At 34.4% G+C, this 24,594-nt stretch overlaps 4 protein-coding genes across 4 annotated transcripts; 1 reads left to right on the top strand and 3 right to left on the bottom strand.

The window, feature by feature from the left end:
* Positions 1-261: 261 nt before the first annotated feature.
* On the bottom strand, positions 262-6,281 carry LOC18027886 (homeobox-leucine zipper protein HDG2). Its single transcript, XM_024148081.1, has 13 exons — positions 6,143-6,281; positions 5,778-5,903; positions 3,929-4,217; positions 3,676-3,793; positions 3,207-3,395; positions 2,491-2,910; positions 2,304-2,405; positions 1,955-2,155; positions 1,670-1,859; positions 1,310-1,578; positions 1,129-1,218; positions 678-1,039; positions 262-576 (listed from the first exon to the last, which is right to left on the bottom strand). The coding sequence occupies exons 3-13, from the start codon at positions 4,180-4,182 to the stop codon at positions 564-566; spliced, it is 2,208 nt and encodes a 735-aa protein (XP_024003849.1). The 5' UTR covers positions 4,183-4,217; positions 5,778-5,903; positions 6,143-6,281; the 3' UTR covers positions 262-563.
* A 10,897-nt stretch (positions 6,282-17,178) lies between these two features.
* On the top strand, positions 17,179-17,724 carry LOC112081578 (nuclear polyadenylated RNA-binding protein 3). The gene has a single exon (XM_024148341.1). The coding sequence runs from the start codon at positions 17,179-17,181 to the stop codon at positions 17,722-17,724; it is 546 nt and encodes a 181-aa protein (XP_024004109.1).
* A 961-nt stretch (positions 17,725-18,685) lies between these two features.
* On the bottom strand, positions 18,686-19,499 carry LOC18027885. The gene is made up of 2 exons (XM_006410305.1): positions 19,209-19,499; positions 18,686-19,129 (listed from the first exon to the last, which is right to left on the bottom strand). Exons 1-2 carry the CDS (start codon positions 19,497-19,499, stop codon positions 18,686-18,688), a joined length of 735 nt encoding a protein of 244 aa, XP_006410368.1.
* Positions 19,500-19,902: 403 nt separating this feature from the next.
* On the bottom strand, positions 19,903-22,540 carry LOC18027884 (traB domain-containing protein). The gene is given in 9 exon segments (XM_024148113.1): positions 19,903-20,208; positions 20,278-20,389; positions 20,679-20,779; positions 20,876-20,989; positions 21,108-21,212; positions 21,294-21,377; positions 21,726-21,785; positions 21,871-21,918; positions 22,146-22,540. Coding segments are annotated over 9 exon segments (1,125 nt in total). The 5' UTR covers positions 22,518-22,540; the 3' UTR covers positions 19,903-20,079.
* Between the last annotated feature and the right edge of the window lie 2,054 nt (positions 22,541-24,594).

Below are 24,594 nucleotides of genomic sequence, written 5' to 3'. Positions count from 1 at the left end.
TTTTTTTTTTCTGCCTTGTTGGGTTTGGTCAATTCAAAACCATAGCCAACAGCCAAAAACTCCCAAGAGAGATCTTTCCAATAAACCAAAAACTCCTAAGAGAGATCTTTCCAATAAACCATAGCCAACTGCCAAAAACTCCCAACAGCCAAAAATGTTTAAACTTTCAATAAACCAAACTCCCAAGATAGTCATCAAAAGAAAACAAGATGTAAAATATCCAAACTACTGAAAGTTGCAAGCCACCAGATAGAAAAAACCAAATTTGAAACATAAATGGAGAAAAAACAGAACTCAATATCCTGATGAGGTTCCAACAAACAAAATACTTAAACTGAAATAAAAAAAAGTTCATAAGAAAGTCAATTCCTGAACCTCATGAAAACCATTGGAAAAAAACTAGGCAGACCAAAATCTGACACTAGTCAAACACAATGGTTTCCTGTGAGGTTCGTTCCTTGACTCCTCCTCTTTTGAAGTTTTCCAATACCACTTAAAAACTAAAAAAAACAATAAAACAAAGTCTCTCACTTTCTTCCTTGATTCACTCCTCTGCATCCACTTTAGCTTTCATTCCTATAAAAGACACACACAAAAAAGGTCATCAGCACCATAAAATTGTTGCAAGTATCTGATAATTGCAAGTTTGTTTATGAAATGGGGATCAAATGATGTACCTAATGATGGTGGTTGAAGCAGTCTGAAGATGAAAGTAAGATTTGACCTTGTGCACGGTTGATAAAACCAGATTCTCAATGGTTGCAACAGAGCTAAAAGTCAGCTTAGCTGAATGAACAGATTCGACAAGAATCTGAAAGGCAACGCTCAGGAGTGACCCTCCTTCTCTTCCAGGACGAGCCATACCATCAGGAAGAATAGCAAAACCCGAAGGAAGCATAGGCACATAGTCAGAGTCACCTCCCTTGAAAACAAGATCCATCGCTGATACATCAATAGGCGCAGATATCACAAACGAAGCTGCTGGATCAGTGGAGGTCTCTTGAACTATTATCATATTTTTCTCTATAGTTTTTGGCCCCTGTAACCCCAAAAAACAAAAAACATTAGTCACACATCAAAAGATCAAAAACAACACATTAGTTTTCTTATAATGTTTCACTCTTTTACCTGGAGTATAGATACACAGTTCCTACTGTCTCTCCCATTTGCAATCTGTGACAGCTTCTGCACATTACCGGCACTGGAGAGAACATCCCACTGCAGATAACATTTTCAAAACGTGTTATGTATCACTATATCTAGAAAGAAAAGGACGAGTTATATAATAGTGCCAAGAAAATAGTGTTACATGGATTCGAGTGTTCTCGTCTCTGAGGAAGTCAAAGACAGTGCTAGGAGGAACCGGGACCCAAAAGGAAGTAGCTGCACAGAGAATGACACCGGGAGGCCTTCCTGGATCATTCACGCTCGTCCTAGTCATCAGTCTGATACTATCTCCTGCATAACCAGACAAATTACACCACAAATCTGCAGTCGAAGCAGTCACTCCAGAGAAGAAACTCCTCCCCATCCTCTCAGCTAATTTCAGAATGTTGTGCTTTGATTGGTTCGTTAACGCTGCAACATGCCACATAAACTCACAAAATGGTTAATAAGTAAGAAATAAAAGAGAGTGATTAGGTAAAAGATCATAAGGAGTAGTGAATACTTAGTAGACCACCCGGTTCAATAGATGGAATGTTTGTAGCCATCATGCAGGCTAACCGCTCGGACTGGCGGTCCAATGTTGTAACCCAACGGTTAGCAGCTAAAGCTTGACCAGAACTGATATACTGCTTATACAAGTTGTGAATTATTGCTCCTCTGTCATCTAGCTCCACATGCTCAACCCATGTAACCTTTTTTTTCCAAAACCAACAAGAGATTATAACCATTTAACGTTTAAAGAATCTATGACAAAACCATAACAAAAAAGACAAATGTAGTTTTGTACCTTGGAGAATCCATTTTGGATTTGTTGAATCAGACATCCAGATGGTCGACGACGACATCTGAGTTCGAGGTTTGGAATGAGATGGTCAATGGAAACATCGACCACTGCCCATAAACCCTCTCCTTGCTGTCTACAGTAGCGTAAGAAGTAGCTTTCACGGGTTGAGACTAACGGCGAAAGAATTTGGTATTCAACAGTCATCTATCATTTAATAACAAACAATAATATAGTTTATATCAAAATAATGTATATAATAACAAGAATATTGGTTATGTCAAAAAAGATTTCATTCTTGATTTATAGCTCCTCTGTTACTTATATTTTATAGAATGCAAATTAGAAGATTTACCAGATGGAGAGTTCCGTCAAAGGTTCCGTTGACTCCAGCGTATAAAACTTCATGAGTCATGGCTCTAGCAACCATTCCAGCAAACATGGTCGACCATAGATTCTGCAAAACACCTTTAATTAAATACACACACCTTGTATACACTAATGTATATTTGTATGTTGTATGATTGAAGAATATAGCTTACCACATCCATGAGCCTCTTGACAATGTTCATATGATTCATGTACACGACTGCGGTTTCCCTCGATGCCTCGGTTCTAAACCCGTTGAGTCTAGGGCCTAGTCCGTTTTGGAATGTTCTTGTGTATTCATCCAAGTCCAAAGCTAAGCTCGTGCCATTAACTCCTCCTTTCCATAGTGGTTCACCTACTTGAGCCATCGCAATTAGCTCATCCATGGCTCTAAATGCTAACTCTATGATCAATGGCTTATCGGCATCTTTCACTCCAATGATTGACCTCAAGTGGTTTTGGATACTTTCATGCACTTGTCTACCATTAGTTGCCATCCCGGGCTCGGATGGTCGAGCTGGAACAGGAGGAGCCATGAGAGCATACCTAGGTCTGCCTGCATACTTGGTCGCCACGGCAGATAATTGCTGGATCTAGAACCCCAAAAGAGAAACACAAAAATAAAATAAAAATTAAACGAAATTTGAACAATTCTATTATGTATAGGATGGACCATAACATGTAGGTTACTGATTTGTGTTAGTGTTGTTATTTTCAAATCCGCATAATTAATGTATATACCGTTGACAAAAAAAAATATGCCGTTAACCATGTAATTTGTAGTGGTCAGTGCATAATGCTTATGAAACTAATCATATATATATATATATATATATGTTCAACATTATATTCTAGATAGAATTAAAGGCGCATTATATATGGTACGTACCTCTTGGGCTAACCCAGCATTTTCGAGGCGAAGATGATGTTCTTCGAAAGACATTTCACCAATTGCAGTGTGACCTCCACACTTAGGACATAAGGCATTAGCAATAGCTTCTCGGTATTGGTGGTTTTCGTTTCTAAGCCTATTGTTCTCCGACCGAAGTTGTGAGTTCTCATGGCGTTCTAGATGATTCTGCAAAACAAAACAAAAAAACAAAAAAATGCAATTCTTAAAAATGTTTTCATTGAGATGAAAAACTACCTAATTAAGTGGTTATATATATTTCTTTTAATATGAGTGGTTACATATATTCTTAATCTTATCACATTAATGTATTGCAATTCAACATATGTATGTGTATCATCAGTCTACATTTATATACCATGAATCAAAACCAATTCATGTTTATACAAACATTAAATATGTGTGAGATGATGATAAATTCATTATATAAAAGGGTTATATTATATACCTTATTTTGGGTGCGTTTGTTCTGGAACCAGAATTTGATCTGAAGATGGTCTAATCCCAATTGACGACTAAGTTCTTTCCTCTGCTTATCATCTGGATGAGGACACTCTTTGAAGAAACTATTCAACAAACAAACATAACATATAAAAATGTGAAAGTATTCCTATGTATATTTTTATTGATCATATATATAGAATTGGGGTTATTATATAATACAATAATAAAAAATAAATGAAAAGTTAAGAAGGAATTACGCTTCCATCTCCTGGATTTGATGTTGAGTGTGACGATGATATCGTTTTCTCTTATTAGAACGAGGATCTTGTTCGCTTCCATCTTCTTGAGTCTCACTTGTATTCGTACTGTCGAATTCCTCATCTCCAAAACTGGTGTCACCCTGACCATCCATGTTGTTGTTGTTGTTTTCGTTGTTGTTGTTGTTTTCGTTGTTATCGTCATCTCCATTTTTGTTCGTATCCACTGGTACTAACATGTCTGGCTGGTACATTTTTGCTCTTTTTTTCTTTGAATTTTCTGGAAGATCTTAAGAGTTCAAAACTGAAGTGAGTTACTAGATACTAAATTCAAATAAGCAAAATAATAATTGTTTACTCACATTATCTAGAAACTAGGGTTTGCAGAAATGTTTTTTTTTTTTTTCCTTAATATTTAGACAGACTCTCTCTCTCTCACACACTCACACACCCACTATTTCATTACAACAAAAAGTTAGCTTTTCCAAGTCAACGACTTTATCCTTTTTTTTTTAATCTCTCTTCTTCTTCTTGAAGATCTTAAACATAAAAAGAGAAACAGACAATAATATAGAAAAAAAAATCAAGGGTGATCATAGGACACACCAGTTGAAATGAAAGACAAAAAGACGCTTAACATCACAATCAGCATATGAACAAACAATTATATTAACAGAAATTGAAATTTTCTGTAGACAGAATCAAATTTAAATGAATCCAAAAAATATTTTAGATAAAAAGAATTAAGGTCAAAGTAAAATAAAAACCTTACCAGAAGATAATGAACTCTCCGAGACTGATTTATGATTGAAGCAAAAATAATATTGAAAATGTTTTATTTTTTGAAAGTAAAAATTTCAAGAGATTTTGAAATTTATAAAGATCTAAATAAAACAAAGATATCGCGAAAAGGAAGAAAATACGAAAAGATAAATAGTGGATTCGCGAAAAGGAAGAAAATACGAAAAGATAAATAGTGGATTCATTTGCACTAATAAAGTAAATGACCATAAATAGATCAAAGAAAATATTATGTTAACGAAATAATTGTTCTAAATTCAGTTATTTACATGGCCAAATTAATTATATTTTTTATGATTATAAGGTTCTGGACCAAAATTTGTATATTTTTAAGATTTGAGACTAGAGCACGTTACATCATCATGTTCCGATTGATTGATTTAAACTTCTGATTCATATATTGATTATTCTTTTTTAACTTTAAAAAGTTCAAAAAAAACTATAAAGATGCAAAAAAACATATTTATGTTTTACATTATTAATAAAAGATACAGAAATAAATCACTGATTATTCGTCTATTAATATTTATGCTAGATTGTATTATATTAGCATTTTGCACACAAATTTTTGAATATTGACAAAAATATTAATTATTCTTATTTTTAACTCTAAAAGTTAAAACATACCAAAATATATAACATCATATATTTATGTTTTAAAATAATTAACGATATTTAAATAAATCACTGATTATTGATTTATTAATGTCTATGTTGTACTAGATTAGCTTTTTGCGCGCCAATTTTTGAATATTAAAGTAAAATATTTTTTGGTTTTGGTTAATCAATAGATTTTAATTATTAAGGTTATTCAACTAAAATTATATTTTTCTTTCAGAAATGTTATCAGATTTTGTATTGAGGAAAGAAGAAAAAACATGATATCATATGGATCTACAAGGACGACCAACAGCAAAGAATCAAAGATCTACATAAACGATACCTTTTAATCAAAGTTTTCATTTCATATACATGCAACGTAGATGCATAATTAAATATAAACACATCAAATGAAAAAAAAAGTATAACAAAGAGGATCTAACGATACCTTTTTAGGGCTGTCTGTGTGAACTCAAGAAGAATCAAATAACTTTTTATCTTCCTATATGCTATTGTTCCTTTGTTAGCTTCATCTCTATCCATCCATCTTTGTCTCACTCGCTAGTCTCTATCTCTATAAACGATATAATAAAAAAAAAAAATTGAGAACAAAAATACGGTCCCAATAACAACACATATACGAATAGTTTCATCATTTGATGTATGTATACAAACATGATAGATAAACAAAGACGTCATTGATAATTCGGTTTTTTACGATAAAAAGGGAATGGTGCAACAAATTTAATCAGATGAAAAAAGAATAAAATCCAAGGTATATTTGTGATTAATGAGAAAGTTAATGAATATTACAGATATACATATTTTCGATGAAAAATAGGAGATCCTTGAATTCTATCGGTAGGCAATTAATGGGTTTGGTGGTTTGGTCGGAAAACTGCTGGTGGTTTTACGAAGCTGTTTGAGGCGTAAGGAGAGATTTAATTGCAGTGAGGATTACTGAGTGTGCTATTGAATTTAATGGTGACATATATAGTGTGAGAGACAGAGACACTTAATTTACCCTACACGCTCAAAGAAATTAGAAGAAAATAGAGAGACACATAGTTGATTAATAATCTCATAACTCTATCCTTTTATCCACGTGGCAAAACGTGATTGGATTCCATTTACAGTTATGTATTATTGCTTAATATTAATTGAATAAGAAGGAAACTAAATTTAGTTTTTTTCTGTCATTATAAGATAAGTATAACAAAATTTAGTCTTATTTTACATTTTAATATTTTCATCTATTTTTGTAGTTTTAATTTTTCATTTTAAGAAATAAAAATTTCTGTAAAATCGTATATGGTAGGAGCCTAGGAGTATGCATTATGTTAGTGACATGTAAAAAATATTTAAATTTTGTAGATCTAAATTTCATACTGAAAATACACTATCAAATCTTTTCATAAATATAAAAAACTATAAATATTATCACATAAAAATTTTAAGTACAGTATGTAATTTTAATAAATAATTTTCTAAATTATTACTACCACTGCTGATTTTATTAAATTTTTTGATTATATTACATATTTGATATTGATTAAATTTTATGTTAAAAATATATATTGTTAATCAATTATGTTAATAATAATATTGAAAAACATTTCGGGTCAACAAAATTAGAAACGTAATAAAGTATCTATTATGTTATTATGTTATGATTGACTAGCATCGATCATTTTAAAGTTAAAAAAAAAAATCTACATAAAAAAGTAATAAAACTTTTATGGTATTGTTATTATTAACAAGATCGATTGTTGGATTCATAAACTAAGAATTTTTAAATATAGACTAGATCTTTCATCCGCGCGTAGTCAAAGATCAATCATATATCATTAAACATTGTTCATGGTCAACTATTTTATTACCAAACAATTATATGAATCAAGTTTGACTGTAAAATTTAATTAAAATTTAAAAATTAAAGTTAAAATAATGATTTAATTTAAAAGAAAAATTACAAAATTAGTCCATATTGTTTAGTTTGTTTACAGAAAAAAAAACTTTTAAATTAATTAACCAATTAGAAAAACACTCTATCCTTGTTGTAAAAAGTAAAAACTCTTTGTAGGTTTTAAAAGTCACTTTTTGGGGTTTTTTTAAGTCTTTTTTGATTTTAAAAGTCTCTTTCTTTGTCAGCAGGTTTAAAAGTCTCTTTACTTTTAAAAATTATTCGTGTAAAGTAATCCTAAACGAAAAATTGATTTTTGCATGTCTCTCTATGAGTTGCCCTTTAGAGTCCGTAACTGAAACCTTCTTAACGGTTAATTACTGTGGGGCCGTACGATTTGTTTTTTAGTTAAAGCTATTTTTATCTCATTACACCACTAATTAAAAAAAAACAGTGACAGCCTGTAATTGGGGGTAATTTCCTTGGTTGTATCTGTGCATTCATGGAATAAACATGCCTGTACACGTCTGAGTTGTATTTTCCTGCAACACAAAATGTTTATATTACCTTTCTTTCTTTTTTTTCTTGGTAGAAGGATTAATTATTTATATTACATTTCATTTCAAAATTCAAGTTTTTTATTTTTTAATAAAACAACATACAATTGATTATTTTCATTACTTTTTTAATTTGCAAATGAAAGTTTAACAAAATGAGATGATTAATTAGTGAAGTAATTAGTGCCATACTGGACTAATGTCACAACTGTAAGTTCCATGCCATAGGGTTGAGCTAATTGGTTGTCCTTGCATCATAATTTGGTTTTTAGGTCGCTCCACTACAAGAAAACAATCGTTTTCCAACGGTCCATTACGACGGTTTTCAAATCATCGCAAGTTTACAACGATTTTACGACGATCTAACGTCTAATTTTAAAACCGTTGTAACACAATCGTATAAAAAATCGTCGTAAACTCGACGTACAATTTACGACGAATTACGACGATTATACATCGAAAACGAGAGATTTGCTAGTAAATGTAAAATCGTCGTAAATTCGATGTAACATTACGACGAATATACGACGACTGCATTTCGATGTACATATTACGACGTAGTACGTCGAAAAGAAGTTAGGTGGAAAACATTTAAAACATGTTTACCTAACAATTGCAGGAGATAGATTTTATCGCATAATCGTCGTAAACTCGTCGTAATAATATTTTTGAATGTAAATTCGTCGTAAAATTTCGTCGTAAAAGCGTTGTAAAGCCCGAAATTTTCCTATAAATAGATCTTCATTCCTTTTTTCAATCACAACACAATATCATTCAAACATAAGAGCATCTTCATCTTTGAGACCCATTGTAGGTCTCTTAAATTTTAGTTTAGTGTTGTAAATCCTTATATATTGGGTTGTCCATTGCTGGAAACCCGAATTAAGAGTTATATTACTTTGAAAAGAAGAAGTAATAATATTATAAGGTTAATTTACTCCATTCACGTGGCTAGATCGTGACACAATTGTCTAATCAATAAAAAGAGATAGTATTTTGAGTTTATTTTCAAGATGTCTATATACGAGCTAAGAAGTTAGATGTATATACGTAAAGATTCAGATGGGACGTTGACAGAAGAGTTCAAGAACGGGTTAGAAATATTTATGTTTCAGGCTACAAATATGGAGAGAACGAAAGATAGTGGGAAGATGTTTTGTCCTTGTTTGAAATGCAAGAATACGAGGTATACACTAACCAAAACCGTGTGTATTTATTAAATAGAGGGTTTATGCCGCAATATTTTGTTTGGTATCTACATGGAGAAGGATATGGCAGTAATACTCATGGAAATGCTGGTAGTAGTAGTAATTATCAAAGTCATGTTGATATTGATGAATCGAATTATGGTCATCAAGCCTAATCAGTATCAATATGATCAAATTGTAGATCATGATAGGATGCACGAAATGGTGACTGATGCATTTCATGAAACGCATACTGGTAATGCTGTTGAGGAACCTAATGTAGATGCCAAACGATTTTTTTCTTAATAAAATTTTAATTAAAAGACTACTTTAATTTGCTATATATCGAAATCAAGAAATAAAAGCAGAATTTGTTTCTTATTAGGTGGACCTGAATGATCCGGATGAATTTCCAACATGGTTCCATGAGTTACTACTAGGTCCGATGGCAAAAATAACTACAGCCTCAATGTATTTCACTCGGAGCTATGTTTTTCACACATACCGTCACGGTGCAAAGCGGGCGACAACTAACTATGGAGTTTGTGTGAGGGTTGAAATCGATTTTTATGGAGTTGTGCAAGAAATAATTGAAGTAGAGTATCCTGGATTGTTAAGGCTGAAAACTGTTCTCTTCAAATGTGATTGGTTTGATCCAACTGTTGGACGAGGGGTACGTCTAAACAAGTTTGGAGTTGTTGACGTGAACAAATCACGACGGTACAACAGGTTTGAGCCATTTATATTAGCTTCTCAAGCAGAATAGGTAACGTTTCTGCCATACTCTCGAGTTCGATCAACAGGAATTTCATGGTTAGCTGTAGTTAAAGTGGCTCCGAGGGGCAAGATTGTAGGAGTTGAGGATGTTCCACTTCAACAGGACACTTGCGTAGATCTGTCTGAACTAGATGTTGATGAGGAGATTTTCTTAATAGACCCTCAGAACAGGCAAGTTGAAGATCTTCCCGATGATACAGATGAAGAAGGTGATGATGAGTTTGCTGAAACCGATGATGACGATTTGGCGGAAGAAGACGGTGATGGTGATGAAGTAATAGAGGAAGATGAATCTGATTGAGTTTCATGCATTTTATTTAGTGAATGTTTGTTATTATGTAATTTGTAACTTTGTTTGTTTGAATTTTTTAAAAACCCTAAAATTCGATTTTACGACGGTTTTAAGACGGTTTTTCTAAACTCTAAACCCTAAGTCTAGGTTTTAAGCCCTGAATGAATAGGGTTTCAACATTACGACGTCTTTACGACGAACTATCGTAATATCGTCGTAAAGTTACGACGGTTTTACGACGAGTACACTATTTCGTCGTAAACTCGTCGTAATGTTGAAATCCAAGAATTTAAATCTTTTATATCTTATTGGTTGTAAGGTATTTCACAAATGTTTTTGATTGGTTATCTTATTTTATATGAAATGCTATCAATCTGATCAAAATCAAAAATTTGAAAAAAAACATACATATTTACAAGTCCATGCATGTTTTCGTAAATGTTAAGTGAAAGGTTATATATTAGATTACGGAATTTCAATTTTTACTATCTAATGTCATAAATCCATCATACATGCAAAGTTGTAAACCTTTTGTTATATGTTAGGATACAATAACAATTGCATTGTTCTTTATGCAATATCCCATTTATAAGATTTAGGGTTTACTCACTTTTTTAAAAAACATCGTAAAACCGTCGTAATATAATCGTAAATGTACGACGGTTTTACGATGTTTTTTAAAAAAGTGAGTAAACCCTAAATCTTATAAATGGGATACCGGATAGGCTCTTGATCCGAGGTACGAGGTTATAAATGTTTAGACGTTACGACGATTTTACAACGGTTTTGGGTTTAATCGTCGTAAAACCGTCGTAACGGTCAAATGCTCCCATCACGACATGTGTCATGTCATGCAGTGGACCGACTGTTATACAACCGAATCGTCGTAAAACCGTCGTAAAATTACGACGATTTTACGACGATCACAAAATCTATATAAGGGACGCGAGTTTTCCCCCTTTCGTCGCTCATTCATCTCTTCTCCTCTCTCTCTCTACAATACTTTCTCTCTCTAATCCCTAAACCACTCCCTCTCTCCCTACTCTCCCAGCCAAAAGTTGTAAGTTTTTTTTTTTAAATTAATTTCATTACATATTATTTTAGATTTAGGTTCGGAATTTAGATTTAGGTTCGGAATTTATCTTTAGGTTTCGGAATTTAGATAGGCCCGGATTTTGTAAATTTAAATAAATATTTGTAAAATTAGTAACAAATTTTTTAAAATTTTGTAGATTCTGTCGATATGGCTCATCGGGCTAAGAGATTTCACTACCGACAGCTCGTCGATTCTGACGGTACGGCCCCGTCTACATCGGCGACCGGATCAGCCATCCCGGAGTCCTCGGGAACACAACGGACGGTTTCCCAACCGGTCGTTGTACCGCGGCACCGCCTCCACCACCACCAGCCGAACCAGCGGCTCCCGCACAGGCCGATCCTGAGGCTGATCCGATCCCGCCTGTACCGTATGCCCAGTTTACGGTACAGGATCTTCTGGCGCAACCCGGTCGTGAGACCATGAACAAACTCGACCCGGATCGAAGCCCGGGCACCTTTTGGTACGTAATTTTTTTCCTACAATATTTTTAAATTAATTAATATTTATTCTTATATATTTGATATTAATTTACTTTTCTCTTTCCATTTGACTAGGTTTACGACCGACAATGCAGTCAGTCGTAACGTTGCGGATATCATCAAGGGGTTTTTCGTACAACCCCATACCAGCTGGAAGAAGCTGGATCAGGCCACACTTGACACTTGGTTCAAGTGTTTTGCGGTAAGTAATTTACAATTTCGTTTAATTTTAATTTTAAATTTTAACTTTTTACAATAATTACTAACTTCTTTTTTTTTCCTAGCAAAACTGGCATTGAGAAACATCCGCACACGGACGTGTGGAGACGGCCTTCAAAGAGAAGGTCAAATTCCGCCTCAACAACACCGTTTCCGACTGGAAACGGAAGTGGAGGTTGACGGCGACAAGGCCTAGCCGGCGCCTATGGCCAATACCTTCTGGCGGGGCCTTGTCTAGTACTGGTTGGATCCGCACAACCAGACTACGGCCGCCAAGTGTTCTGGATCTAGGTAAGTAGTTAATTCCAATAATATTTACATTATTTGTTTTCTTATAATAGATTCTAATAAAAATATTTTTCAGGAAATGCTACTGACGATGCGGGAAATCGGAAGAACGTTCCGCACACTTCCGGCCAGATTCATTTTGCCAGAAGACGGCTTATGATGGTAAGTAAATTAAAATTACTAATTTTTTTGTTTTCAAATAATTAACTCTTATTTCTCGATACTAATTAATTTTTTCATTTTGATTTTGTAGGTTGAAAATAACGGAAGAGAACTTCCTCCAATGACAAAGGTTTTTGCCGAAACGCATAAAAAGCGGAACGGTGAATTCCCGGATCCTCGGGCGGAGGAGATCTACAACGCCGTCTGTGCGGCGATCGAGGAGCGACAGACGCAACTGACTCAGCAGGCGCGTCAAACGTCTCCCGGATGTAGCTCGGTCCAATCGACCCCGGCGCTGACGGTGGCAGAGATGGACCAGATCTTCGAAGAGGTAAATTTAATTACTATATTTAATTAATGTAACTTTAGTTTTAAGTTAAATTTCTAACCATAATGTTTTTAAATATTTGTAGGTTGCCCCAAAGAAAAAGGGGCGGATATTAGGGATGGGGTCCATCCGTGATACCCCAAGAGCTACGGCGACTGGTCACGTCCGGGTTCCGGATCCGGTTATCTGCCAGGAGATCGATCAGATGCGGACCCGTTACGAGACGAGGATCGACCAGCTCTACGGTCTCTTCGAGATCATGAGAGCCGACAACCCGGTGCTCATGGCGCAGTTGGACAAGCTGCGGGCTGATGGGGTTGTCGGATCGTCTGCCGCCGGGTCATCCACTAGGACGCAACCGCCGGTGCAGACTGACGAGGAGATGTTCCGATCTCTCGGGGTTGAGCCTCCTAGAGCCGGAGATCAGGCGCCGGCGGAAGCATCAAACCGATGACCCGGCAAGGACGATGGGGAGGAGGCCGGTGACGGGATCGACGATATAGATTTAGAATTAGATTTAGAGCTGTAGGGTTTTTATGTAAATTACAATTAATTTAATTTCAAATTTTAATAAATTTTAAATTGTAAATTTTTTTTTAATTTAAATTTTAATTCGAATTATTTCTTTTTTTAATTTTCAATTATATTAAACGTCGTATAATCGTCGTAATATCTTTATTAAAACCGTCGTACATTCGTCGTAAATACTACGACGAATTTACGACTAAAATGTACGACGACAAATACGACGATTATACGTCCGTAATTTACGACGATTTTATGACGAAATGATTAAATACTTTACGATTGATTTACGACGATTTGTGCGTCGTACATTTTACGACAATTTTACGTCGACCTTTAACGACCACTTAACGACGGTCCAGGCGAAGACCAAGTCGATGCAATTCGATGTACAATCGTCGTAAACTATACGACGCATTTACGACGATTTTGTTTCCCTCGATGTTACGACGAAACGAAACCGTCGTATATTATACGACGATTTTACGACGATTTGTCTATTACGACGATGACTTTACGACAATTTCGAAATCGTCGGTAGTCCGTCGTAATAGTCCTATTACGACGAAATAACGACCATTTCGGCCATTGTAAAATGATGTTTTTCTTGTAGTGCTCTAATCAATTACTTTGCTAATGATCCAATGTGTTTCCCATAATTTCTAATCTTGTTAGCCTTTTTAAATTTTTTAACTATCTAGCTACACGTTGGTGTGAACAAGTTCAAAATGCTCATGATAATAGCTGAAAACGTTGTTAAACCCACGAAAGTTCAGTGAATTTTATGTTTTCAGCTAGTTCTAGTCTGAATCAAGACAATGGCAGCCAGTGGATACTAACTGCTCAAATCACTCAGCTTCTCTCAGCTTGCTCAGCCTTCTCAACTCTCTAAGCTTGCTCAGTTTGCTCAGATCTCTTAGCTTTCTTCAAACTCTTTCGAAAAACATAAGATTGTAACGGAAAATTGGCTTTTTTCAACTTGAACTTTGCAAAAATGTTAAATTTATGTCTAAACTTGTATACTTGAACTTTGCAAAAATGTTAAATTTATGTCTAAACTTGTATACGGTGCTTAAAAATATTCAATCTTCGTTATAATTTGAATTTCATCCATAACTTTAGTTTTTTGTGCTTAAACCTATTTTCATCTAAACGGTGTTAAGTTGGTGTTAAGCCTAGTCTATGTGGCATCCACGTACGCAATGATGTTATTTTGAGCTGTCGAATTTTGGAGGAAAACAAAAAACAAAAACGACACTGTTTTGTTAATTTTTTTTTTTTTGTCTCTGTTTTGTTTTCAACCTTTCAAACTCTCACTCGACACGAACTAGGGATTTAATACTAGGGATTTGAGAATTTTATACAGCAATGCCAAAACAGTTATGATTTCTCACATTTTCTCTCTATATTATACTGTGTTTCTCAGTTTCGTCTTATAGTGATTCTCACAGTACCGTCGCTCATTAATTCTCTTTTCGACAGTTCTTTTTTTTATACATGAACATCTAACATACATCATGAAACAACTGAGAAATTTACTTCTGAAATCTCATGTTCTCAAATCCATTATTTCTATCTAAGACTTTCTTTAGCTCTGTATGTTAATTACAACATATATATAGCTGCACAAAAGCCACCATTCAAGTTCTGAAACAAAAATCAACTAAGCACAAAGAGAGTAATCAAAAGTTCTCAAATTTTAAAGAATCTAATTGGAAACGAAAACCAAACAGTAATAAATTGTCAAATTGGAGCGAAAAAGTCATTCAATTTCACTAGAATTTTTCACTAATCAAAACGTAAGAGAGAACAAAAAACGAAAACAATCTCTTGAATTCATCTCAACAGAGAATCGAAATAAGCCAATGAGCTGGGGGGAAACGAATCAAAATCATAGCAGATCGGAAAGTATCGTTGAACAGACCAAGTAGTGAAAACTTTGAGGAACTGAGCAAGAGTGAATGCAAGAAAAGCAGAGAAGATCGGAAGATTGTGAGGGAGCAGATTCTGCGACGGAAGAGATCTATAAAATGCCCTATTCCGCCTACTAACGATCCCGCATCCGCCACTGTCATCACCTCGTCCATTCACGACCTCGAAGAATCGAGAAATTGAAGAACTGGATTTTGAAATCCCTAGTTCGTGTCGAGAGGTTGAAGACAAAATAGAGAAATTTTTTTTTTTAACAAAACAGTTTAATTTTTTTTGCATCACAAGTTAAAACGATGTCGTTTATCATTTTTTCCCTCAAAATTCGACGGCCCAAATCGAATTATTGTTTACGTGGCATCACGTAGATTAGATTTAACTGCAACTTAACACTAGACAAAAATAGATTTAAGCACGAAAAACAAAGATTATGGATGAAATTTAAATTATAATAGTGATTAAGTATTTTTAAGCACCATATGCAAGTTCGAGCATAAATTTAACATCTTCGTGAAATTCAGATTGGAAAAAATCAATTTTCCGATTGTAACTATCGAGTTAATGTGGAGTAATAGCAAATCAAGAAAATAAAAACATAATGAATCACATAATAAATGCAAAAGATTCTTGGTTATGGATAAGATGCTATAAATCTAAAGAGGAGGTTGTTGTAGGTGGGCTGAGCACAGCCCCTTTTCGTAATTTTATTTAGGCCCGTTAGCGAAATGAAAGCCCAGTAAGATCGAAGACCACCAAGCCCATGCGCAAAGAGTGAAACAAGGTCGTTCGGGAAGATGACCTTTTTATATCAAAGGAGCAGCTCGCCACCTCGACACGGATGGGACAGCTCGCCACGTCGACGTAGATGAAACAGCTCGCCAGCACGACGTTCTAATAGACGGTCGGTCAGGTCTATCTGCCCGGCCGCCCAAGCTACTCTGACCGAGATGTAACCTAATTTGAACACTATAAATAGCCCTGTAACTTCATTTATGACGGGATCCGTAATCGAAGAAAAAAGAGAAAAACACTCGATACTCAGAATCTTCAACTCTTACCTCATTTACTTGATCTCGTTACATCACCTCGAAAAATACCACATCGATCTCACCTCTAATCAAACAAGAATCTCCGAGCTCCACCTAAATACATTTACTTATATAACCTCGTGTGCGGATACAATACAACAGAGGTCACAGTGAAAGGGATCCACAATTTTTACCTTCGAATAACTTAGATTCTCTCTAACAATTCTATTTGTATTTCATTTAGATTAATAAACGAATTTCTTCATCTTCTCTTTCTGATTCTATTATCCGTATCGTTAAGAACTGAATTGTGTTGGATTCAGCGCTCACATAGCCTTACGTCTTATTGTTTTATTAGTCATTGCAATTGCTTATTGTTGTCTTGCTTTGTGTTTATGTTGTTTAGCTTTAATTAAAATCTAAATAACGCGATCCTTGGTTGTTAGACAAAATATTAATTAAGACTATATTATATATATGGTTTAATACATATTAATTTGTTTTAAAGATTACTTGCAAAATTTAGAGTGACTACCCATATATTTCATTTTATCAAAAAAAAAAACCCTTATATTTCTTTTTCTAAAATTTTTACACATTATTAGACGTAGAACCATATATATTATAAGAGAAATCATCCTAGTAAATCTATGAATTTGTTCATCATGTAGTTGCCCAAAACTTTTTCGTTTTTTGTTGTTGTTGTTGTTAATCAGTTCCCTAAACTTGAGGGGATAGTTTGTGGAAGAATCATACTTAGTCAAAGTGTATTAAAACTGTGGTTGCAAGATATCCGCAACTGAATTCAAATGAAACAAGATATTAATTAATTACTATAAAATCAAACAAAATATTCGGTATTAGATATTGAATTAAAAACGAAAATCGTATGCGTTGTGTGTTTGGTTAGTTCATGTTTTCATACGAAACAACAAGATATTGAAATCAGAAACCAAAAAATAAAAAGAGAGAGAGGGCAGATCACAAAAGTGAAACACAAAGAAACAGAAGAAAGAAGAAATGAATAGTTGTCTTAACAATCAAAATCACAACATTAGGTGGAGAGAGTTGAAGCAATGAAGGTGAGTGTGGAGATAATAACAGGGACATTTATAGATACGGAGGTGAGTGAAAATGCGACGGTGAAGGAATTAAAGGAGAAGATTGCGACGGAGGTGAAATTATCGGTAAAGCGTTTGATACTTGTGATCGGAGATGAAGAGGAGAGAAGAATGGTGATGGAAAATGAAGATGAAATGATGTTGATAGATTTAGGAGTGAGAGAAGATTCTCGTGTATATTTGTTCTTTAAGCATCCTGATTTGGTTTACAAGGAAGAGAGATCTCAAGATGGTGAGGATGATGCTTCTATTGAGGAGGTTTCGTCGTCGGAAGCAGAGAGTAAAAGAGGAAACGGAGAAGAAGAGGAAGAGGAAGAGGCAACGGAGAAAATAGACGGTGAAGAGGAAGATAAAGCGTTAAAGAATGAAGAAAAAGAAGAAGATAGAGAAGAACAGAAGAGGAATGGAGAGGAAACAAAGGATGATGATAATTATGATGTTGATGATGGACAAAAGAAAGCAAGAGAGAGTGAAGAAGGAAATAATAATGTGGAAACCTAGAGTTTCTTTATTAGATCTTCTTAACCATTTCCATTTTTTATTATCTTTTGCTTTTGTGATTATCTTGTCTACAGACTACAAGTAAACAAGTTAATGAAGTTTAATGATCTATATAGTTTCTTCTTAATTCTTCTTCTTCTTTTTCTTCTTCTTCTAACGGAATAGCCGAGTGGTTAGAAGTTCATTATGATTTGTTATATGGGAAGTAATTATTCTCCAACAACTTTTTTATAATTATCATGGATACTGTGCGTATAAAATCTGCTTTAACATGACTATTTCGATTTTCACGAACAAACTCAAATTCAGAAATAGCCCCAAAGAAAAGCAACTCTGAACTAATACTTGGCTATTCATCCGGACGTGATACCAGACGAACTAACTTTGGTTGAGTAACAAAATAATTAAGAACAAAAACGATTATGTTTCACCATACATTGCATCGTACTACCAATGTTGAGTCCGTAACAAAATGAGAACAAAACTGTTTTACCATACATTTGCGTTTCACAAATTAGATTATTTAATTACAGCGTTAATATACACGAGGACTTGTTTGGAAACCTAATAAATCAAGTCTAACATTTTGAAGTTGTATCGTATAATCAATTAGATATCAATCTTTTATATGGTCCTTTTGAAGGGATTTATTTGATTATGTAATTACCTTAATTTTGACAATATTGTGTTGAATAAGACATGTACCCTTCGTTTTATCATACATTTACATTGCATTACCCAAACTCTATTGTATATTTTTAATTTCAGCGTTGAAGTACCTGATGACTTTTAGATAATGCAATATTTTTTTTTTTTGGTCAAAGATAATGCAATATATAAATAGAAAATTATAGATTAAATATAGAATCAACACCATAGCCTCATCAGTTCTTGAGAGGGACTTATTATTTACATATAAAAAAAAGACGTGAAAACGAAGGGTTTTTATTATGCAAATCTCTCAGTAACCTCCACGACTAATAGATCCTTTAAACACAAAAAGAGTCTCACCATTTTCAACACCATGCCACCGAAGACTACAATTCTCTCGCATAATCCGTTGCTTGTGCACGAATATATACTCGTCTCGTGGCAACGTCTTGTTCGCTTGTAACCCTTCTCTCATCTCCGAGATGGTGCAAGAATCCTTAATCTCCACAGGTATTCTTGCACCGTTGTATAAAGCCGATGACGTCTGCACCAAGAAACAGAGTGTCCTCACAGGAGCAACGTCTTTAGCTCGGTTGATTGACTTGAGAAACACGACAATCTCTGAGAATTCTCTGATTCCATATTCGTTTAGGTTTCGAAAATCGTCGTCTAGTTCGATCCCTGAGAAGTATAACTGCATTCTCTTTATCGGTGTATTCTCCACAATGTGAATCTTGTCCTTCAAGCTACTTACCTGCAAAAAACATTTTAAGTTAATATTAAGAACTCATATAAAACTGGAACAAGATTTGAGATGAAACATTACAGTTTACCGTTTCGGTTCCGTCTACTTCGATGGTGAACTGTTTTGACGGGAACTTGACGGTAACGTGGAATTTTTTAACGGCGGGGCTAGTAAAAGACGGTGGTGGTTCGGTGAAAAAGGGAGTTACGGTGAGGTCGATTCTGGTGCCGTGAGAGATGATTGGGTAATCTTCGATGTCGAGACCGTCGAGAAGTTCCCAACAAGAGACAAAGAGAGTTAAAGAAGATGTTGGGATCTGAAGAAACTGTCCTAAACGTTTCTTGATTTCCAACACTGATTCTTGTTCTCCGATTTCCATGGTGAATTCTTGTGTGTATGATACAATTGTCACTATCATTTTTTTTGAATTTAAAAAAAATTGTGGTTTTTTTTCCAATGTTTTTAGGAAAAAAAAATGGACTATGATTTCACAATGCGTAGTATATATACATCTTTATATACACAGTGAAGAATGCGAGTTGTTGAAATGCATGTGAAGAAGACTTTGAGGGAAAATAAGAAATTCATGATACTAACTTGATGATGTTTAGTTGGGTCTTGTTTGTGTCATTGTGTGTGTGTGTGTCTGTTATATAACACTCTGGGTCTAATACGTGATAATAAATTGAATTTTGCATGATATTCGATTAGGCAGTTAGTGGAATGACGATAGTGTATATATATTTGTGTGTGTAAATTAACTAAAGGTTTGAGAAATGGAACAAACAAAAATGATTTGTATCTGTGATGAAACTATTCAACCGATTAACCAAAAATAAAAGAAATTGATGACAACATAGATTATAACAATTACTGAAAATCTATGTAAATCATCTGTTATTGCGTCTAACTTTTTTCCTGTTTGTTCTCATGAGAAACTATCTCTGCCTTGAAATGATTTAACTTCTGGTTGCAAGATATATGCGGGAAACTATGGCTGTCCCGGCGACTACAATCGCCAGAGATTTCAAGATTTTCTTTACACTAAAAATCGATTTATTCGTCGGCAACTCCAACAGATCCTTCATCTGAAATACAAGAACCTTAATAAGTCATGTATAAATGAAATCGAGATTGAAAAGATTGTGACGACTAACATTAATAGGTTGATTCCAGTTCTTCTTGATCCCTTGAAGATGCCCTCTACCAACAACTGCTACCACCGAGCTATGCTCACTTGCAACTCTTAACAACATACATGCCATGTACCTGAGATATAATGTAACATTTTGCTTAAAGATCAAGAAAATTTTCTGGAAATTCAATGTTTTAAGATTGCTAGTTAACAACTTAAGGGAAAGAGGAGCTTGAAAGGTGGAAACCAACAAAGACTACTATCATCATCATGGTGCTTAGAACTTCAGGAGAGACGTTTTGGGTTTCATGAAGTGTCAAACAAGATACACATTCAGCAGAAATACTGATAACGCAAGCTTCAGAGAAAGCGTCCAATTAATCTGATGAACTATAAATATAGATAGAGGAATACAGTACTAACTTATCTCGCTCATGCACAAGTGTCTCCATGAGAGATGGAAATTCCTTGCTCATTTCTTGAATCACCAATGTTAGCATATCCACATCGTTCATATCTTTCAGCTAAAGCCATACAATATAATCTTTACCTTAATATATACACTTGACTGAATCACATAAGCTTAAAAGGAAAAAAAGAAGGAAGCAAAGACATTGTACCATCTTCTCAAGTTTCTCAGGGCTCGGGAGAAAGACAGCTTGAGACACTAAGCTGTACAAAAACTTTACTTTGTGCCATAGAGGCATTTTAGCCCATGTCCTTGTTAACGTGACCTGCTTCAACAAATCCCGAAAGAAAATAAATACCAAGTGGAACACTGATTAAAAAGTGATTAGAAAGAGAAGAAATGCTTAAGACTATGGATATATATTATTGAATCACCAAAGTCACCTGTACTGGACGGTCACCTAGAATCACCTTGCCACCATATTTGTTTGCCTCCTCATATGCCACACGAAACTCAGCACCAGGTAAAACATCAAGCTTGCTGGCGATCTAACATAAGAAAAGGATGTAAACTATTGGTACGTAAAATTTAACATATTATCAAAGAAGATCTAAACCGAGGAAACATGCCTTTGCAAGAAACCATCCGTAAACTATTCCGAATGTGTTATGGTTCTTCTTCCACATGTCTATCATTTCCGACATGGTCGGAACCTGGAAAAAAACCAAAACATCGCACCTTTCCAGAATCAATAAAATGGCTAGAAGAGCTAGAAAAAATAAGTGAGCTATATCATTGCATATAACCAAGTGAACATTCTCTACAAAAAAAAAAAAAAAAATTCCAACCAGCAGCTCATACATAGTAATTCCAATAGAAAATTCGGACATCCTCTGTTTAGACCATAAACAGAGACGCCAATGATTATTATCATCTTATAGCAAAAGAAGCAACAAAGATGATGCGCAATCTTTCACAGGATATCACACTGTTAGATGATCATAAATGATAAGAAGTAAAACTGAAACTGGACATGTTATAAGAGTCATGTAGAAGCAAACCTTCAAAGCCTGAGGCGTGAGAACAGACAATCGGCTTGGACACAGCTCAACGAAGACGACCTGCAATCATCAGCCACGTACTCAAAACAGAGAAAGAGGATATAAAAAAAGCTCAATCCTTAATGAAACTGTAAAGGAGAAGAACCTGTGGCTTCATGAAGCTGACTATAGCTTCAACTTCTCGGCAAGATTCCTATACAAAGATCAAAACAACTATCAAATGCGTATGAATGCTAAATATGTTATAGTCCCATCAAGCAAATCCAATGTGTTAACCATTTTCCATGCTTATACGAAACCAAATCCAAGCTAATTAAAAAAAAAAATCTAATCTTTGATGAAAGTTCTTCATTTTCAATTCCAACATTTCAACAAAACCACAAAAACCATTCACCAAGTTTCAATTTTTAAAGAGGATACCTGTGAGACATGAGCAGTGCCAATCAACTATACGTCGCAAGATCCACCCTCGTCGTTGGACTCGCACGTTAGAACCATAACGCTTTCCGCGAATTCCTCAGGCAGCTCCAGCTTCGCCGTCTCCACCGGACGCTCTCCGTAATCCGGTCGAACGCAGTTATCATCGTCACCAGAACCAACGATCGAATCGACGCCGGTTATCACTGAACCGGAATCGCTATGTTCTTCCTCCTCCTCCTTGGCTTTCCACTCATCGTGCAGCTCCTCCTTCTCCTCATCCTTCACCGAGATATCTCCGAGAGGCCTTGGCTCATCCACGTGAACAAATTCCTCTTCGAATTGAGACTCCGGCGGCATTACCGTCGGTTCCATTCGCAACGGTGATCGAAGAAGGAGTGTCGGTGAATTCATAGTCTGGGACGAGGGAGAGGGAGAGGGAGAGGGAGAGGGAGAGGGAGAGGGAGAGGGAGAGGGAGAGGGAGAGGGAATAGGTTTCGAGCTAAGCCAAGGTATAACAATGGCAGAGTATGGTCGACGGAGATAACGCTTACGGTTCTCTTCTTCTTCTTCACAGTGCTTTAAATTTTGTAATTAATTTATTTAATTTTCTTGAGCTAAGACAAATAAGTGAAACGGAACAAAAGAAAAATATATTTGTGTTCTTGCCCCTATAGTTGAAGTAAAATCTCATTCCAAAAATCCAAAGTCTGTTTAATAAATTAAATCCCACCGATTTTTTACTTAAAAAATTATGAACTTTTCTTTTAATGTATTTAATTTTTTAACATAATTTTAGTGAACAGAATTTATTTAGGAAGAACGAATTGATTTTTTTTCTCGTCATTACCCTTTTCATAAATGTTGAGCAATAAGAATTGAGTCAAAACAAAATGATCATATCGATATACTTGGTATGCAATTCATGAATTTACCTTTAACTATCCATATTCTATCATTTTAGTCAAATCTATTTTCAGAATTCCACCTTACCAAAAGAGCAACAAATCCTGTCAGTCAAAAGAAAATTTAACGCTAAAACTTTAAAGGATTTTCAATTAGTAATGAGCATAGCAATTCCAAAAATCTATTATATAAATACTCAGTTGAGTCTCACAAGCTTGACATATAAGCATTCCATCTTTTGACACATCAGTTTTTGAAAAAATTAATTTTCTCAATCCCAAAAAAAAAATTAATTCATCAACCATGACATAAATACAAAAATAGTTTATATCTCGAAAAGTCATTCTCTTACAATAAAAAGAAAATGCATTGAACTTGTAATGTTACCACTTCGTAAAGCACACCCGAGAAAATTGAACGATACTAAAATAAATTCGAAGAATCAATAGCCATAATCATATGTTATTATAAAATAGAGTAGCATTCCACCTATTTTTCAGCTTTCTCTTATACGCTCAAAGAACTCCAGAAATCAGATATAGCGCCACTGTAGTCACGTTCATAACCAACATTGGAAAAGAATTAAGGTTTTCAAATAACATATCCAAAATACAGATTTTTTGTGTTACTTTTGTTTTAGTGATTGTGGCTTTTGGTGTTTCAGATCAGAAATGCGATCAAGTACATGGATATAATCACTCTACGTGTCTACGAGGAGGCAATGATAACCAATCCTTCCCTCATAGAAAGAGAGTTAGGAACAAGCTGTATGTAGCGTAATTACACAATATATATATATATATATATCAATATTCCAATTTTATGTATATATAAGAAAAAACTTTATGAGCCATTAAAATAATTATTTCTTGTTTTCAAATTAATTTAGAGTTTTATGTGACATTTTTTGTTGTTTGCAAAACATTTAAAAAATCATAAATAATTTCTATTTATTGCATACATGAACAATTATGATATTTTTGTATTTGTAATGCTCTGGTGCCTAACAATATTAGGTTTAGAGCAGATGATATAACAAACGAAGTTGAAGTTTTGGAGGTATTTTTTTTTTTCTGTTTAATTTCTGTTTATAGTTTTTGTACATCTTTTGTAAATACATAAGACTGACATATAGTGAATGTTTAACTCAATATAAAATTAGCTATAAAATTCTTTTACGTAGCGCCTTATTTTTCTGTCACATAGACAAAATTCTTTATGTATCAGGAGAATATAATGCCCAAACTTTATCATATTTATTCTATTGACGTCCGAATTTCATATTTATTTTAACAAAAAAAAGAATATTTAGAAAGAAATTATTGTTTTTAATATTTATTACCCTAAGCAGAACTCAAAGGATTTGAGATAAGATTTAAAGCTAAGCTGAAACAAAATATTTTGTATTTTATTGTGTATCGATGAGTGTACGTATTTGTTAACTTTATTTCATAAGTAAAAAAAACAGAAAATATGTAATAAACAGACAGATATATGTCTAATAATAATTTTAAGAGATAACCATAGAAAGTGATTTTCGATTACA

This window comes from Eutrema salsugineum, unplaced genomic scaffold, assembly GCF_000478725.1.
Source record: "Eutrema salsugineum unplaced genomic scaffold, Eutsalg1_0 scaffold_10, whole genome shotgun sequence".
Classification (NCBI taxonomy): domain Eukaryota; kingdom Viridiplantae; phylum Streptophyta; class Magnoliopsida; order Brassicales; family Brassicaceae; genus Eutrema; species Eutrema salsugineum.
This window is presented reverse-complemented; position numbering and strand designations above follow the sequence as displayed.